The sequence below is a fragment of the Mastigoproctus giganteus genome, chromosome 5 (genome assembly GCF_048544385.1).
Source record: "Mastigoproctus giganteus isolate SK-2022 chromosome 5, ASM4854438v1, whole genome shotgun sequence".
NCBI lineage: Eukaryota > Metazoa > Arthropoda > Arachnida > Uropygi > Thelyphonidae > Mastigoproctus > Mastigoproctus giganteus.
The window spans coordinates 92,534,370-92,551,197 of record NC_143579.1 but is presented as its reverse complement, the minus strand read 5'-3'; the positions used below and the strand labels follow the sequence as shown (position 1 = coordinate 92,551,197).

General features: G+C 35.6%; 1 protein-coding gene across 1 annotated transcript in view; it reads left to right on the top strand.

The window, feature by feature from the left end:
• The window catches only part of l(2)k09022 (HEAT repeat containing 1 homolog l(2)k09022), a 447,482-nt gene that overhangs the window by 274,635 nt on the left and 156,019 nt on the right, over positions 1–16,828 (top strand). The window contains exons 28-29 of the mRNA XM_090374601.1: positions 8,551–8,677; positions 12,588–12,733. Of these exons, the coding sequence (XP_090230727.1) occupies positions 8,551–8,677; positions 12,588–12,733 (273 nt within the window). The remainder of the gene's footprint in view (positions 1–8,550; positions 8,678–12,587; positions 12,734–16,828) is intronic.

The following is a 16,828-nucleotide window of genomic DNA, read 5'->3' as shown; positions in this document are numbered from 1 at the left end:
CTGTACACCAATGGAAACATTGAAAGAAGTGAAGGTGGAGTTGGGTTTCTGGTCCATAAAGATTTTAAAAACAACATTTTGGAATTCAAAAGTACATCACCAAGGGTGTCAAGACTAATACTCAAGATTTCTAAGAGGTACAAGCTAAAGATTATAATAATTTATGCACCAACATCGAGCCATGATGATGAAGAGGTTGAAGAAATGTACACTGAAGTTGAGAGTCTTCTAGATGAGCAGAAAACCCACTACACTATTATTATGGGGGACTTCAATGCTAAGGTTGGAAAAAGGCAAAACAGCGCAGAAAGAGGAACTATAGGAAATTTTGGAATTGGTGAAAGAAATAAAAGAGGTGAAAGACTTGTGGAATTTGCAGAATCTCAAGGAATGTCAGTAATGAACACTTTTTTCAAGAAAAGGGTGAACAGAAAGTGGACATGGAAGAGTCCGAATGGATTAACAACTAATGAAATCGACTTCATCCTCACTAACAGAAGATATATTGTGAATGATGTTACCGTCCTGAATAAGGTAAATGTTGGAAGTGATCACAGAATGGTAAGATGTACACTTGATATAGATGTAGGAAAGGAAAGGAAAAAACTGACTCGAGTAAATAATACAAAGGTCTTTGAAATAACAGAGGAGGAGAAAAAGCAGTATGTCCTGGAACTTAAGAACAAGTTTGAGCTTCTGCAGACTTCTCAGGACCAAGATATCGACGAGGAATATTACAACTTTCTGAAAGTGATAAAGCCCAAGAAACCTATAGGGAAACAGAAATCCAAAGAAGAAAAAATTAGTCAAGAAACACTTGTCATGATGAACCAAAGACGACAAATGAAGAGCAAGAAAAACACTGACAGGGAGAAAATTGAGTATACTGAGTTAAGCCATTAGAAAGAGACTCAGAGAGGACATAAGAAGATTTAACACAAGAAAAGTAGAACAAGCATTAAGGGAAAACAAAGGATTTAAATCAGCAGCCATGAGCAGGAACACAGAAAGACAAATGATACTGAAACTGAAGAATAGCGACGGTGTACTTATAAACAGCAGAGAAGGCATAATTCAAATAGCAGAAGACTACTATAGAGAATTATACAAGGAGCGAGGGAATGATACCAGCAGTGGGGAAGATGGATTGCAAAGTAGCAACACATACGACATACCCGATATTCTTCCTGATGAGGTAGAACATGCATTGAAGAAAATGAACAATCGGAAAGCCCCGGGGGAAGATGAAGTTACTGTAGAGTTGTTAAAATTGGGAGGAAGAGACATAACACAAAAACTGGCAAGGCTCTTCACAAAGTGCATTAGAAAAGGTGTGATGCCTATGCAGTGGAATAATGCAATCATAGTTTTGCTGCATAAGAAAGGAGATAAATCAGAAATTGCAAATTATAGACCAATTAGCTTGTTATCCCATATCTACAAGTTGTTCACAAGGGTCATTACTAACAGATTAGAAAGAATACTTGATGAGAATCAACCGAAAGAGCAAGCTGGCTTTAGGACAGGATTCTCAACTATGGATCACCTTCACGTAATATCACAGCTAATGGAGAAAGCAAATGAATATAAAACACCATTATGCCTGGCATTCGTGGATTATGAAAAGGCATTTGACTCCATACAGCATAAGGCAATGTTTCGGGCACTGGAAAGACAAGGCATAGATACTCCATATATTATGATTTTGAAGAAAATATATGAGAGTGCTACATCCTTTATTAGACTAGACAAAGACAGTAGCAAATTTAAAATCGAGAAAGGAGTTCGACAAGGAGACACATTATCTCCGAAGCTGTTTACTGCTGCCCTTGAGGAAGCTTTCAGAAGATTAGACTGGTCACAGAAAGGAGTCAATGTGAACGGAGAGTACCTAAACCATTTAAGATTTGCAGATGACATTGTGGTCATAAGCCACGATCCCAAAGAATTAGAGGAAAATCTTAATCAGTTATGCACAGTTAGTAAGGATTTTGGACTAAAGATGAATATGGCTAAAACAAAAGTAATGATGAACAAGTATGCCACGGAAAGGGAAATAATGATTGAAGGAGCAGTAATTGAAAAGGTGGAGTCATATACTTATCTGGGACAAGTTATTAGCTGTAATAATGATAAATGGCTGGAAGTCAAGAGAAGAATAAATTTTGGATGGATAGCATTCAGGAAATATAGTCACATACTGAAGAGCAATATCCCAGTTTGTCTGAAACGTAAAATAATGAATCAATGTATACTCCCCACCATGACTTATGGAAGTGAAACTTGGGCACTCACCAAAAGAATGGAAGAGAAGCTAAGAACTACACAGCGAAGAATGGAACAAATTATATTGGGAATCAGACTGTTAGATAAGAAGAGAAACACATGGATTAGGCAGCAAACTCAAGTAAAGGACATTCTTATCAAAACTAAAGAACTAAAATGGTCTTGGGCAGGACACATAGCTCGAACACATGATGACAGATGGACTAAGAAAATAACAGAATGGTACCCAAGAGGAGCTAGAAGAAAACCTGGAAGACAAAGGCGGAGATGGATAGATGAAATTCATGAGTTTTTGAGTAGTAAATGGATGGCCAGTGCTCAAAACAGAAGGAACTGGAAAGTTGCTGGAGAGGCCTTCATCCTGCAGTGGATTGAAAATGGCTGATGATGATGATTAATATTGTAAACACTGACCTGAATGTTAAACTATTTATTTAAAAATAAAATATATAGGCATTAAAATAACTATAAAAGAAACAAAACTATTACGAGCATAAAAGATATTTAAAGAAAGTAAAAGAAATAAAAGAAATAAAATGTGTGGTATAGTAGTTAAAAGCATTAAGAATATAATATACATGAAACAGCAAATAAGGGATAAAATGAACATACAAGAGCTTTTGAGATATAGGGGCTTATTTTTCAACTTAACCTGAGGCAATGCCAACAGCCTTTCTTATAACCCAGAAGATACACTGGATATACAACACTATGCACATTGAGCCTTGTGGACAAAAGAAAATAAAGGGAAAAGGAAGCGGGCTAACTTAACCTAACATTCACCAGCCAATAATTCGTCAGACTCTGAATGCACTACATGACAACTACCTGCTCGATTATTTACCTGCATCAACATGTAAAATAACAGCTTCCATAATAGGATGTGTGCGGGCCTTATAATTACGATTAATAATTGGACTCACAACAGCTATATGGAGGGTCTCTAACCATGAGAGGTGGAGTGCATTATGAGCCACATCCAATAATTCAATGTTCATCCGAGGGTTTTAGATTACAGTGCTGTTCAACCCAATAATGCTCACGAAAAATAGTGCCCTCATGCTTGGAAACACAATCACATAGCCAGCACTAAGTTTTGCCAGTGTAACCTATCCCACAATTCAGACAAGCAATACAGTATGCCACCATTAAACAATACAATGGGAGGATCAATTTTATCCTAGGCATGACCGATTGCAATCTTCTACTAGGAAGTTGTACACAGCCAATATGGTAATGTTGTAAAATCCTGGCAAAACAAGTGGGGACACCTGGATAATAGGGCATGTGTGCAGTGGCAACACACGAATTGTCATGCCTAGGATGAAAACCAATTTTGTCACATTGAATTTGCATTCTATCCAGAACTTGAGGACAGATAGTTGCATTTGGAACAAATCGGCCCGAAATCTAACAAACTCAGCAGCCTCTCTGTTGATGTTGTCAATATGCATCCAGCTTGGCAGGACAGGGCTTGCACTGTAATGTACAAGTGCCCCGGAGCATGGGCTAATTTATAATTAGTAAACTGACCTGGCACAGAGGCTTCCTAAGGTAACCAGTTCTCTTTCCTCCACACGTGTTAAAATGAAATTCAAAAATTGCAGGTCGTTTTTGAATATCTTAGTGTGCCATATGTGCAGGGGATGGGGGGGAAGAGATTGTCCACCTCCATTTCCATAGTAAACGAAATGTATATCAACAGAGAATTGAGGTATTCTCTGTATTCCCTATCTAGATATTCCCTCAAACCCTCCGAGTAATGACTGAAAATACATCATAAACATACCTGTGTCAGATACTGATGGGGACAGACAAACCAGCAAATAATTTTCTATGTTGAACATGTACACCTTCAACATAGAACACTTTTCTGGCATTTACAGTAGGACTGTATCTCTTCACAGCACATACATGGCACTGATGTGGGTAACCACAGGTGGCACCTGATAACACTACTGGTATTGAGAAATCATACATTTCGTGTAATTAGTGATCAGTGCCATGTTGTTTATTATTTATAAGTGTACATAATAATGGAGTAACCATATTCTGCAATATTATTTACTGTTAGAACTCTAATTACAGCAGCATGATAATATCCAGTCTGATATTACTTTAGAGCAAGTGTGTGAGAGAGGAGGGAGTGTGTGGTTGTACAGCTGTAAAATATATGTTTAGTGAGTTTACCTTAGTTGTGGGGAATTAAATCTCTTTTTGGCCATAAAGTGAGCCACTATTTAAGGAAGAGTTTAAACTACAAAGCTGCTTCACTTTTTTCTCGTGTTCAGTATTACTTGCTGAACCAAATTAAAAGACGAAAGATAAAAAAAATGGTAAAATCAAAAATTCAATTGAAAAAGACCTTTGTTCTCAGGATTCATTGTAGGAAAATAATTCAGCTTTACTGAGAAGACGGATATAATGGTTGAATACAGAATTTTGAAATACATGAGTAATTATGATTTTACAATAGAATATTTAAAATTTTGACATCTTAGGTTGACATCTAGAATACTGAGAATATATAGTTAAAAGGGATCAAAATTAAATGTAGTTTTTGAGCCGAGTGGCTGTGCACTACAGTCGCACAAGACAATAGGAGTCGGCAAAGACTTTCAATTTGTAGGCTTTTTTGTTACAAAGCTTTTCCGGTTCAATTCTTATTGATTGAAGAGTTCTATTGTGTTTGCTGGAAAAAAGCGACTTAGGCTATCCAGGTTTTTTAAATTGCTTTGAAGAGGATGTCTTGTTTCAGCATTCCTGGTTGTTTCTCGACAAGAGTGAAAGAAGCCATCAATACTGGGAGTATCTAATCTTCCTGTTAGCAGTTGGGCTAATGTGAAAATGTTTCTTGTGTTAATTATCTGTTTCCAGGGTGGAATACTGAGATTGGGAAGTAGGATGGCTCTAGAGATAGTAAACGGGTGATTCGAAATCCTGTTCAGCCATCTCAAGAGCCAGTATTCAATACTAAGGGAAAGCTTTCAGGTTGCTCAGTGGGGCAGAGGACCAAATCTGTGAAGCATACAGTGGGATGGGAAGTATACATTTTAACAAGATCTGGGTTTCTAGTGCCAATTAACTCCTGTTTGGCAGCCCAGAGCGCTGCATATGTTTTTGCTTTGATATAATTAAAAATGCTCGGATAATGTTAGTCCCTCATTCCATTTTAGGCCAAGATATACGTGCGATTTAACCTTTAGAACTTCGCATCCGCTTACCAGCATAGAGATATTGTTCCTGCTCTTTTTCTTTGTAATTGTCATCTGGGCAGATTTTCTTGGGTTTAAATGTAGTCCAATACATTTGAGGTGCTCCAGTTCTTTTATTGTGTTATTGGCTTGTTGATTTGTTTGTTTGACTTGTTGTAGATCTTTAGATTTGATGAAGAATTTCAGGTCATCAGCATATGTAATAAAGTTGACTCAATGGGATGCAAAAAAGTGGTTCCAGAGCTGCAGCAAATAAAAGTGAGGAGAGAACGCCTCCATGTGGCACTCCTTGCAAAATGGAGTAATGGGCAATTAAATCATCATTACAGATTACAAGGTGTCTTTTCTTCAGAATGTTACATAAAATATTCAAGAGATTGCCTTGTATTTTGAAGTAGAAAGATAAAATTTGTTCCAGAGCCGTTATCGAGATATTGTCAAAAGCTGCGGATATGTCTAGGAAGATAATATCGATCTGTTCCTTATTTTTGAGAGCTTTCTGCATCCAAAAAAGGGTCTCAAGGAGATTTGTGACAGTTGATCTTCCAGGTAAGACAGAATGTAGGTGCAGAGGATGATGCATTTTGACCTTTTTGAATGATTCCATTGATGCAACACCTCAATAATGTAAGGGCTGCTGATTTTTGCCACAAAAAGAGGGACGTTATCAGGACCAACAGTTTCTTTATTAGGAAGTTCATTTATAGTTTTCGTGAGGTTTTCTTTGGTAATTGTGATGATTGTTAGAGGTGTATTTCTGAGTAAGTTTGAGATGGATTCTTCTTTTACTGCAATTTGATGAATATTCTCTTCCTGTTTTTTTCGGTTGCTAATTGGCTGGGCATGGGAGGTTGTCCACATGTCTTCTTGGACCATTCGGTAAAGATCTCGGTAGTCATGAGATCTTTTTTTTTTCTGTTATCACCAATGATCCTTTTCCCTATTTGAGCTTTGATAATACAGCTGTGTAATGTGCTTGTCTTTTCAGCTTTATGAAGTGAGCACCCTCTTTTTTGTTCAGAATGTCATTAGGATGTCCTATCTTCAGCCACTTCCTGCAAAATCTTTGCTTTTTACAAAAGACAGATTTTATCTGTGAATTAAACCGTTTTTGGATTTCCTGGTTATCCTTATGACCCTTGATGCTCCTTCATAGGCAGTTTTTGTGAGCTTTAGCGCCAGTAGCTGGAGCGCTTCTTCTGCTGGCTTCGTGTTTAGTTTTTGCCATTTGTATTCTCGAAGTTCTTTGAGGATGATGTTTAGCTTGATATACTTTAAAGAAAAGGTTGTTCTGTGCATGCCATTAAAATTTCCGCCATCCCTCTGATTGGTTCCAGCAACATTGAATGTGGTCTCTATAGCTATGGGATTGTGGTCTGACTTACAGCGAAACAAGTTGTCTGCTAAGTGTATTGTAATGGACATCTAACCATTGATTCCCTCTAGTAGCTGGAGTAACCAGCTGTTTCAGATTAAGTTGTGCAAGGAGAGTCAAGATTTCTTTTTGCGTCGGTATGTTTTTGAATTGACATGTTAACGTCTCCTAACAGGATCGTATCTACAGCTGGATTGAGGTTAATGGTAAGCCATGCAAAAAGTTCATTTCTTGAATTCCTGGTGTGCTCAGGAGGCAGGTATATAAAACAGATTTGTAATTTTATTTTCCCATTGAAAAAGGTAGCACAGGTGGCTTCAAAATTATCTGATTTGGAGAGGTGTTCCTTTGTAGACAGATATTCATCTTTATACAGGATCATGGTTCCTACACCCCGTTTTTCAGTTCTTCTGTTGCCAACACATTTGTATCCAAACGGATTAGCGAGAAAGTTTAGTTGTCTGTTATTGCATAACCACGTTTCAACAAGGCAAACGTGGTCAAAGTCAGCCATCATCATGCAGGTTTGGGGTGTGGGAAGCTTGTTGGAAATGCTTCGAATGTTCTGGAAAAAACACCGCACGCTGCCAATCCTCAATCAGAGAAGGGGGAAGATTTTGTTGTTACTGTGATGTTTCAGAAGGGTTATTTGATCTTGATTTTGTCATCCATTTCTGGTGCCTGCGTGGGCAGGAGCAGCAGTGCGTAGCATACGCTTCTTGATTAGACCGGGGTTCGAGCCCGTGACCACCAAATACGGAGGATGCAGAAAGGTTAGGGAATGACCACCGCATATCCCCGGAGCAATGTGGCCTTAATTGCTAATGCTCCTAAAAACCAAATAACAACAACAGCTACTATCGGAATTGTGAGATTTTAATTCAGATTTTATTGTTTAAGGTAAATATTTTTAGCCTTTCTTAGGGACTGCAAAAGTGAGATGTTTGTACCTTCTGACTGCTGAGAGATTAATAGCAATCAAATTGAATAATTTACATCCATATGCAATAAAGTTGGGTTGCTCAATGAACATTTTTTACTTAAAAAAAAAAAAAAAAACTTAAAATTCATATAACAGGCATGGATCTTAGGTTGCAGTACTGCCTCCATTATTATCACCACTGCATTATTTGCGGTGGTGAGTGGGTTGGAGGAAGACTGCAAAATTTGACCTGGTTAGAACTGCAGAGAACTAGTGTTGCCATTTTGGACAAATGTGAGTCAACAAGTTAATTTCTTTATTAAAAATTTCCTTGCCACCAAAAATTACAAGTGGGAAACTAACGAGAGGGGTGGATCTGAGTGTATGCACACATATAGATGTATACACTAAACATTACTTTTCAAATTGTGGTTTGCATATTCTCTCTCATGAAATATTTCATACCTCCAGGGAAATATTTCATTCCCTGGAGGTATGAAATATTTCATGAGGCAAATATTCAAAAAAAAAAAAAAAAAAAAAACTGATAATGGTGGTGGATAACATAAAGAGCAGATTACCTATTGCAGGCATGGGAAAGTACAGGGCATATAATATTTGTTCCCTGGGGTGGTGTGAGGGAATATGAAATCCATTACTGGTATATTTTTTAAGCAATTCGGCATTATCATTATTAAATTTGTTGCTAAATTTTTATATATTGCATTTATTCTAAACATGTCTTCTTGTAGATCCCCAAAAGCATCCATCCACTTCTTGAATTTGCTGTACTACTTTGTCATGAGTATCCCCCTAAAATGCAAGTAATTACTTGTTTGAAGATGCTAGAATTTGTAACATCCCTTCCAAGTAGAAAGGGTAAGTATTGGGAAAAGGTTTTCAGTGGTTATTATTTCTTCATAAATAATGATTATGCACACCAGAATTATAATTTATGGGCAAATTTTTGCAACTCACTGTGCTTGTTGGTAACAGCAAAGTGGTGGGTCAAGTTTTTGTCATTTGCATAAGAGGAAGCTTTTGACTTCTGTTCCTCAATGCAGCATATACATTCCCTTGGGCTGTTAAAAAATTTCCAAGCAGTATGTTACTTTTTAATTTTGATTGGAGCTGTTTTTCATGCAAAAAATCAGATGCACTTTCCTGGGACTGATACTGCATTGTCACAGTGAATTTTGACCAACAACCCAAGAAGGTACCCAGCTATTAAAAAAAAAAATTAAAAAATTAAAGGGGAATTGAAAGCAAACAAACAAAAAATAACAGAATTTATTGGATAAGCCATGTATTTTTATTCCTTGTTGAATGAAAAAATTATTTTTATTACCATTGTCATAATCAGGGAGGTTGAGGTTTAATCCACCATTGTTCGTTGATTTAGAGCAGGGTAGTTTAGAAAATGTGAAAGAGAAATTTGATGATGAACAACATCCCTTTTAAATATAGTGCAACTTTGATATACCATGCCTTCTTCTCTGCCAGAAGTCTGACATCCACATAGGTCCAAGTTGAACAGAATCCCTTAATCAATACAAAAATCCTAATATTTTCTACAGTTACTTCCTTGAATACTTCCTATTTAAAATTTGCTGATGGTAATATCAATTGATTGCACAGAATTTAAAACATGCCTTTGTCTTGACACCTTTCTGTTTATTTTGGTATTAAAGTTAGAGTGAACATAATATAAGTGCAAGCATATTCCAACAATCAGTTAATCTGGCAGAAAGCAAATTTCTAGACATTATTCTTCACTCACCCTCTTACAATTTAAATTTATGTCCACTTGTGCATTCTGCATTTAGTGTACTAAATCCATTTAAATCCTTAAACACTTCAATCATGTCTCATTGCAGATGCTTAGTTTCCAGATGCTGAAATTTATTGTCTTACTTTTATACTACTAAATAATTGTGTTGCTTTTCGCAGTATCCATTCCAACAGATCTACATCCTTCTTAACATGAGGCTTCCAAATATATATAGTACTCAAGACAAAATAGGATAATCATCTGTCACTGCTGGTAAAATCCTTGTGTATCATCAGCCCCATGAGAAGCCATCTGCACTGCTCAGAGAACTTTACATTGGATTGTACAATTACTCCTAGACCTTTTTATTTTATGCTGTCTTGGGTTTGGTACCATCCAAATTGTATGTTATGCTGGGATTATTGCTACCCAGTTGCCAGTAACTTGTACATATCAATTTAAACCTCAGTTACTATTTTTCAACCCTTTTGTGAAATTTATCCTGGTCTTTTTGGAGTACCGTATCTTGATTATATTATTCCATGAACAGCAGCGGCCATTAATTACCACTATCCGCCTCCTGTCATTTGACTATCCCTTTTATCCGTAGCAGTAACTTGTCCCCAGTGCTACAATTTGTACAAAATTCGTGCATATGGAATAGTATTAAAAATATACAGAAATCTTAATATAATATATGATTTCAAAATTATTTTTTGCATCCAGTGCCTTTTTGATTATCTTGTATTAGCTAATAAGATTTGTCAGACAAGATCTTGCTTAACATATCGAAGCTGTGATTTCCATATAACTGTATTAACGCAAAATGATTACAGTAATAAAATTAATTAAAACAAATTCACTGCAAATTTTGAAAAAACTTTCCTTCCTGAAGCTGACAGGGCTTTTCGACCATGTCTTGATCACAGGAATGGAAATTACCAAGTATGTGCGAGCCAGAATCTTAAATAGAGAGATTTGTCTTTGCGCATGCACATAAAAGACCACGATTTGGAGATTAGTGTGGACGATGAACATTAATAGAATTCTCTCTTGTGTAATTTAATTTCAATGGTTTCTGCAGTTAATAGTCTCATATAATTACATTGGACATTAAGTATTTTGGCCTCGTTAAATAACAATGTTTAGTTTTTGTTAACAGCATGAAAGGCTAAGACACTGCTGACCGAGAAGCACGAACTGAGGACGTGTGCTGCTTTATTCTCAAATCCAGCGTGTACCGAGTCGAACCCTGGTAAGACGAGTCACGATCACTGCAAGAAATGTTGTATACACCAGGTCATTTATTTGTTTTGCAAAAGGGGAAAGGACTGAGCAATTGTTCAGTATAGTGTGTAAATTCCGTATTGGTCTGGCCACAATTTTCAATTTGGTATCTTTAAAGAATCTGTTAAGCTGTTTGTGCCACTGTTCAACGTATGGGACAGAAATAAAGTATTTTTTTATGTTACTATTATTGATTGGTGTAACCTATCCTTAGCTTGTACCCTAATTTGGTTTATTGTAGCAAGAGGATAACCCCTGTTTAAGAATCTGCTGGTTAATATCAGTATTTCTGAGTCTAAAGCAGATTATGTCGTTGAGTATTTATAGGCATTGAGGAATTAATTAAAGATAATACACCTTTTGTAGGTGAATGGATAATAGCTGTTATAATGCAGCAACATATCAGTGTTTGTCGGTTTACAGTAGAGGTTAAATTGGATTTCATTTGCTTTCTGAGTAAGCATGAAATTTAGGAAATTTAATGACTTTGTTTCAGTATTTTCCATTTCCAATGTAAAATTGAGTCTAGGATGAATATTATTAAATGAATATAAAATGTTTTGAATGATACAACTATTGGTAATAACCAGAGCATTGTCTAAATACCTCCCATAATATTTAATACGAGGTAGAAAAGGCATTAAATGTATACGCTCAATCATTGAGGGTATACCCCGTTTGTATACCCTGTCTCGAAAGGTGGTATAGTTGGCTTCAACTAAGAGTTTAATCAAGTGAAAAATTTTATTTAATAGGAAGCTTCGTATAATTGATTGGTATTGAGTTATTATATAACATATCCCAAAGAATATACAATGTTTACTTCATATATATAATGAAGTAATGTCCAGTGAGAATAAATTATCATTATCACCGAGTCTACAGTCTTTAAGGTTATTAAATAATGTATTGTGGTTTTTTATCCCAAATTGTATCGCCTGTCTAAAGGGTTTTATAATATTATATACATGTGTGGTGGCTAAGGGTGAAAATGCCAAGTTCCTGTAAGAAATGATGGGACGAATGGGAAATCTGGTTTTATGCAATTTTACCTACCCAAAAAGTGCTGGGTTGTTGTATGTTCTGGCCTTCAATTCCTTTAACTGAGAATTGAAGGCCTACAAAATGACTACAGTAATGTAGTCATTTTTTAGATTCATGGTTAATATTCAAACATTCTACTGTCAAACAGTCAGATTGGTAGGAGTACACACATATATATATATAGTACTTTCGTAGAATAACAACACCAACGACCCATACAAACTGTATGAAACAACAGTAGTAACTGCACATAAAATATGTCAGAGTTCAAAAACAAATCAGGATGTTATATAATCACTTCCAATCTATGTACGTAAACTGTGAAAAAGCAAAAAAGCAGTAGCACTGAAGCACTGACTGCAATAAACAATGTTTTTTCAATGTATTAGTATACATCTGATCAGGACTTCTTATATAAAAGTGATAATATTAAATGGATGATAATGTTATCCATGATCACAATAAGTGCCATGCACTCTATTAATTAATTTTGTATTATATAAATTATAATTAATCATAATAAATGCAATTATTATAATTGTTGTCATTACTTTATTAATTATGTTAATTAATGAGCAATTAAAGTTAAGAGTTCTCAATGGAAATAATCCATGGAGGAGAGGATTAAGGAATTATGGTTATATTGCATGTAATATTTTATTCAGTAATTTTTAATATTTTTTGTAGATGAGGCAGTCAGAATACCAGGAAACAAAATACCAGAAGATATTTTTAATCTTAAATTATATAATGATAAGCAGTTATGTCATTTCAAGTATTCTGCAGTCTCTTTTATGGCACTTCTTTATGCATCACCGACATTTGTTGGACAGGTTAGTATACATTGTAATGAACATTTTTCAAGGAAAGACAGTTAACTGATGCAGAATTTCTGACTAGGCAAATTATTTGTTTCTGCATTTCTCACTTATTTGTTATATATATATAAATATTTTATATTAAACCATTTTCATAAAATTTGAAAGTAAAGAGGGATTTTTATATGGTTTTAAGTATCTCTCTCTCTCTCTCTCTCTCTCTATATATATATATATATATTTTTTTTTTTTTTTTTTTTTGTTAAGTGGACTTTATTACTTAAAGATTATTTGGTTTTTGTTATCTTTTTTTTGTAATTAGTAATGCAGTTATTATCTGATAAAGTAGGGAAAATTGTTTCACTTGCCTTTAGAATTGCCTAAGAAATGAAAGTTCCATTGGGAAAAAATTCTGTCACCACTGTATAGGGTATCGATATAAGAACAATATGAATACTACTTAGTATTCTTCTATGTAATCCTGTCAATAATTAATAATTAATTAATATTCCAATAATTAATATTAGAACTATTTTTATTAAGTCCATGCACTATAAATTTATAGTGCAAGTGTACTTTTTATAATGTAATTGCATTGCATAGTACATATTGCCATCATATAACCTGGAAATAGCATAGCATTATTGTACTCGTATCTCTTAGTTTTGTGTGGCATTTTTAAATTATTTTAGACTAAAATTGTCACCATAAAATGCATTATCTATTTTTGCATTTCTTTCTGTGCACAGAATGGTGTCTTTGTGTGCAAGTGTACTTTTTATAATGTAATTGCATTGCATAGTACATATTGCCATCATATAACCTGGAAATAGCATAGCATTATTGTACTCGTATCTCTTAGTTTTGTGTGGCATTTTTAAATTATTTTAGACTAAAATTGTCACCATAAAATGCATTATCTATTTTTGCATTTCTTTCTGTGCACAGAATGGTGTCTTTGTGCTGCTTATTTGTTTGCAAATGTCTGATTACATAACATTTCTCACTGCTTTAAATTGAAAAATCACATTATTACCATAGTTATCATCACACATTTTTATTTGGGAACAAGAACTGATAGGCGCCTCCGTAGCCAGGTGGGCAGGAGCAGCAGTGCGTAGCACACGCTTCTTGATTAGACCGGGGTTCGAGCCCGTGCCCACCAAATACGGAGGATGCGGAAAGGTCAGGGAATGACCACCGCATATCCCCGGAGCAATATGGCCTTAGTTGCTAATGCTCCTAAAAACCAAATAACAAACAAACAAACAAGAACTGATATAGCACACCTGATGCCTAGTTTGTTAACTAAAATAAAAAATTGAACTTTTTGTTCCCCCCCCCCCCCTTTTTTTTTTTGAAAAGCAAAACACAGAAAAACTTGAGTTTTTGCAAAAAGACAAACTCTCTGTTGGCAACTACATTATAAGAATGAGACAGAAAAGAGTCAAATTTAGGTAAAAAAAGGTGGATACTCTCTCATAAGTCGGGAGAGTGGGGGCTATATATGTGCTTCTCAACTAATAGTATACTACCCTCCCACCATCAGCTCCTTTCTTTACTCATTGTACTCACATTCAAATGCTGCATCTCTTATGCCTGAGTGGTGCCATGTTTCCGAAACACCTACAATACCTCCATTCGATGGCTTAACCTGTACTTCAGATCTATCAGATATGTTTACTATATTCCTGGCATTAGCAAGTAAGTATGCATCACCTGTTTTTGTTCTTGGTGACCCTGACACAGCCAATGTCTATGCTTGCCCTGTAAGATTACAGGCCTTGTAATCTTACGTTCTTGACACCTTGCTTTCTAGGCTACTTCATGTCCCCGTAAAAGCAGTGCAAGAATTGCTGTCACTCATTTGCAGCTCCTATCAACTTATTAGTGTATGTATTTTACCAACATAGCAGTTTTCTGACCTGAATGGCAACATGACTACTCTTGCATCCCTGCTATTCATGTGTATCCCATAACTGTAAAAAAAAAGTTTGAGGCACAGACCATGCTAGGGAAAATTCTGCACCATGAGCCTTGCACAGTCTGTTCAAGGCTGAATTGGTTGATAGTGCTGTCATCGTGTACCTCCTATTGTGTCTGGGCAAAATTGCAAACACTTTCAAATTTAATCTCAATTCACAACTTTTTCTCAACATTGTCCTATACCTGTTAAGTAAATCCTCTGCTCTCTTATTCTTAATATCATTGGTACTAATGTGTATGACATCAGTAACTTTTGTCCCTGGCAGAATACCCTGGTTTTATTTCACCTATCCTCTTTACACAATACAGTTCCTATATCCCTAACAATTACTGACAGTATGTATATATTGTTTTGGTGGCACCTGGTACGTTAGTTCATCTCTGAATGTGGAGAGCACTGATCTCACAGGAGGTAGCTACTGTCAATCATTGATAGCTACCTGCTGTGGGATTAGTGCTCTCTGCCATTGAGGATGTGTTCTTTGATGCTTAAGTTTAAGCTCTGGTATTGACCTGGGCAGCTGAATGATTGATGGGTCCCTCATTTTAATAACTTCAAGAGCATCAACCTTGTTCCTCAGGCTCTCATATTCACCCATCAGAATACTGAATTTGACCTTAATCTTCTCATACTCTCTACAATAAACCCACATAGGTTAAATCAAATGGGATGCCACACAGTGGCATCCCATTTGATTTAACCTGTCTTCCTGCAGGTATTATGCAAACAGGCAACAAGGTGATTTGTAGGAAATTTTTATTCAGTAATTTTTAATATTTTTTCTCCTACAAATCACCTTAATCATAAGCCAAAGCATTCCCGCTACTTTAAGCCATTTGCTTTGCTGCTCTAGTCTGAGGCATGATTTTAGTATAAATTTGTGTAATATGTGCTGAACGTTTATCTGCATCTTTTGGCATAGCTCATAATCTTTCTCTGAGTTGTGTTGACCAGGCATGTTGTTCAGAAATATTTTTTCCTAACAGTGAAATAGTAAAAATATATGTTTGTGGAAGAACAAAAACAACAGACATTGTTACTGACATGAAAATATTGACCATTTTTAATTGTTACAGATGGCAGTAATCAAAGTTATTCCAAGCTATATCCCATTTTAAGTCACCTTTGTAATAAATAAATTAAAAAAAAGAAAAATCAAATTGAAAGCAGCTTGCTCTAATTAGGTTACTCTACAGCAGCATTTACCAAACTGTGTTCTGTGAAAAACTGTAATTAATAATAAATTGAAATAAATAAATTTTGCATATTTGTAGCGTACACCACTTTTGCATCATTATAATTTTTAACATTTTTTTCCTTCGGTTATAAATATACTGTCATAGACTAATAATCAAATAGACCGTGGAACACTATTTTGGCAGGCTTTTGCATAAAGAAGTTTGCATAGAGGTAATGACATCTATGAAAAAAGTAGCAATGTAGTGATCTAATATGCCATTCATATGCAATTTAGCCTGGAGTACACGGATTGCAGGAGAGGGGGGAAAGCAAACCGATATCATAACTAAAGTCACTTCCTTGTATAAATTTGTTTTTGATAATTATCAGTATTTCCAAATAGCTCTCCATACATTAAAAAAGTTTTCCTCCTAGTGATATTTATTTGAAACATGGGAGAAGAAGGCAGGGCAATTACATCACTTATTCAAGCTAATGGGAGAAGAGGGTGGGGAAATTACATCACCACAAATGCCTAGGTAAATAATTACATAGGTCATTTCTTGATTAGATATCGATCAGTGTGTCTTTTACATAGAAAAGATTTGACTTACTCCATCATACATCTGCGGGGGTTGGCGAGCAGAGTGAGCAGCGAATGGAATTCCCTAGTTATTATTAAAACAAATGATTGTGGATTTGTGGTTGAAATACAGAATTTTAAAATGAGAAGCAAGTACTTATAGTAGTGCAACTGTGGTCGATGAAAACGAACACAATATTTTCACACTTCAAAGTGAGGATGAACAATCACAGTCTTTTGTTCCCCAAAAATCTGAATTAAAAAACAGGAACCAACTAATAAAAGACCAAAATGTATGATGACAGTTATTTGAATTGGCTTTACATGTGTTGTATTTTGGCTCCAGCTAAACATGTGTTCC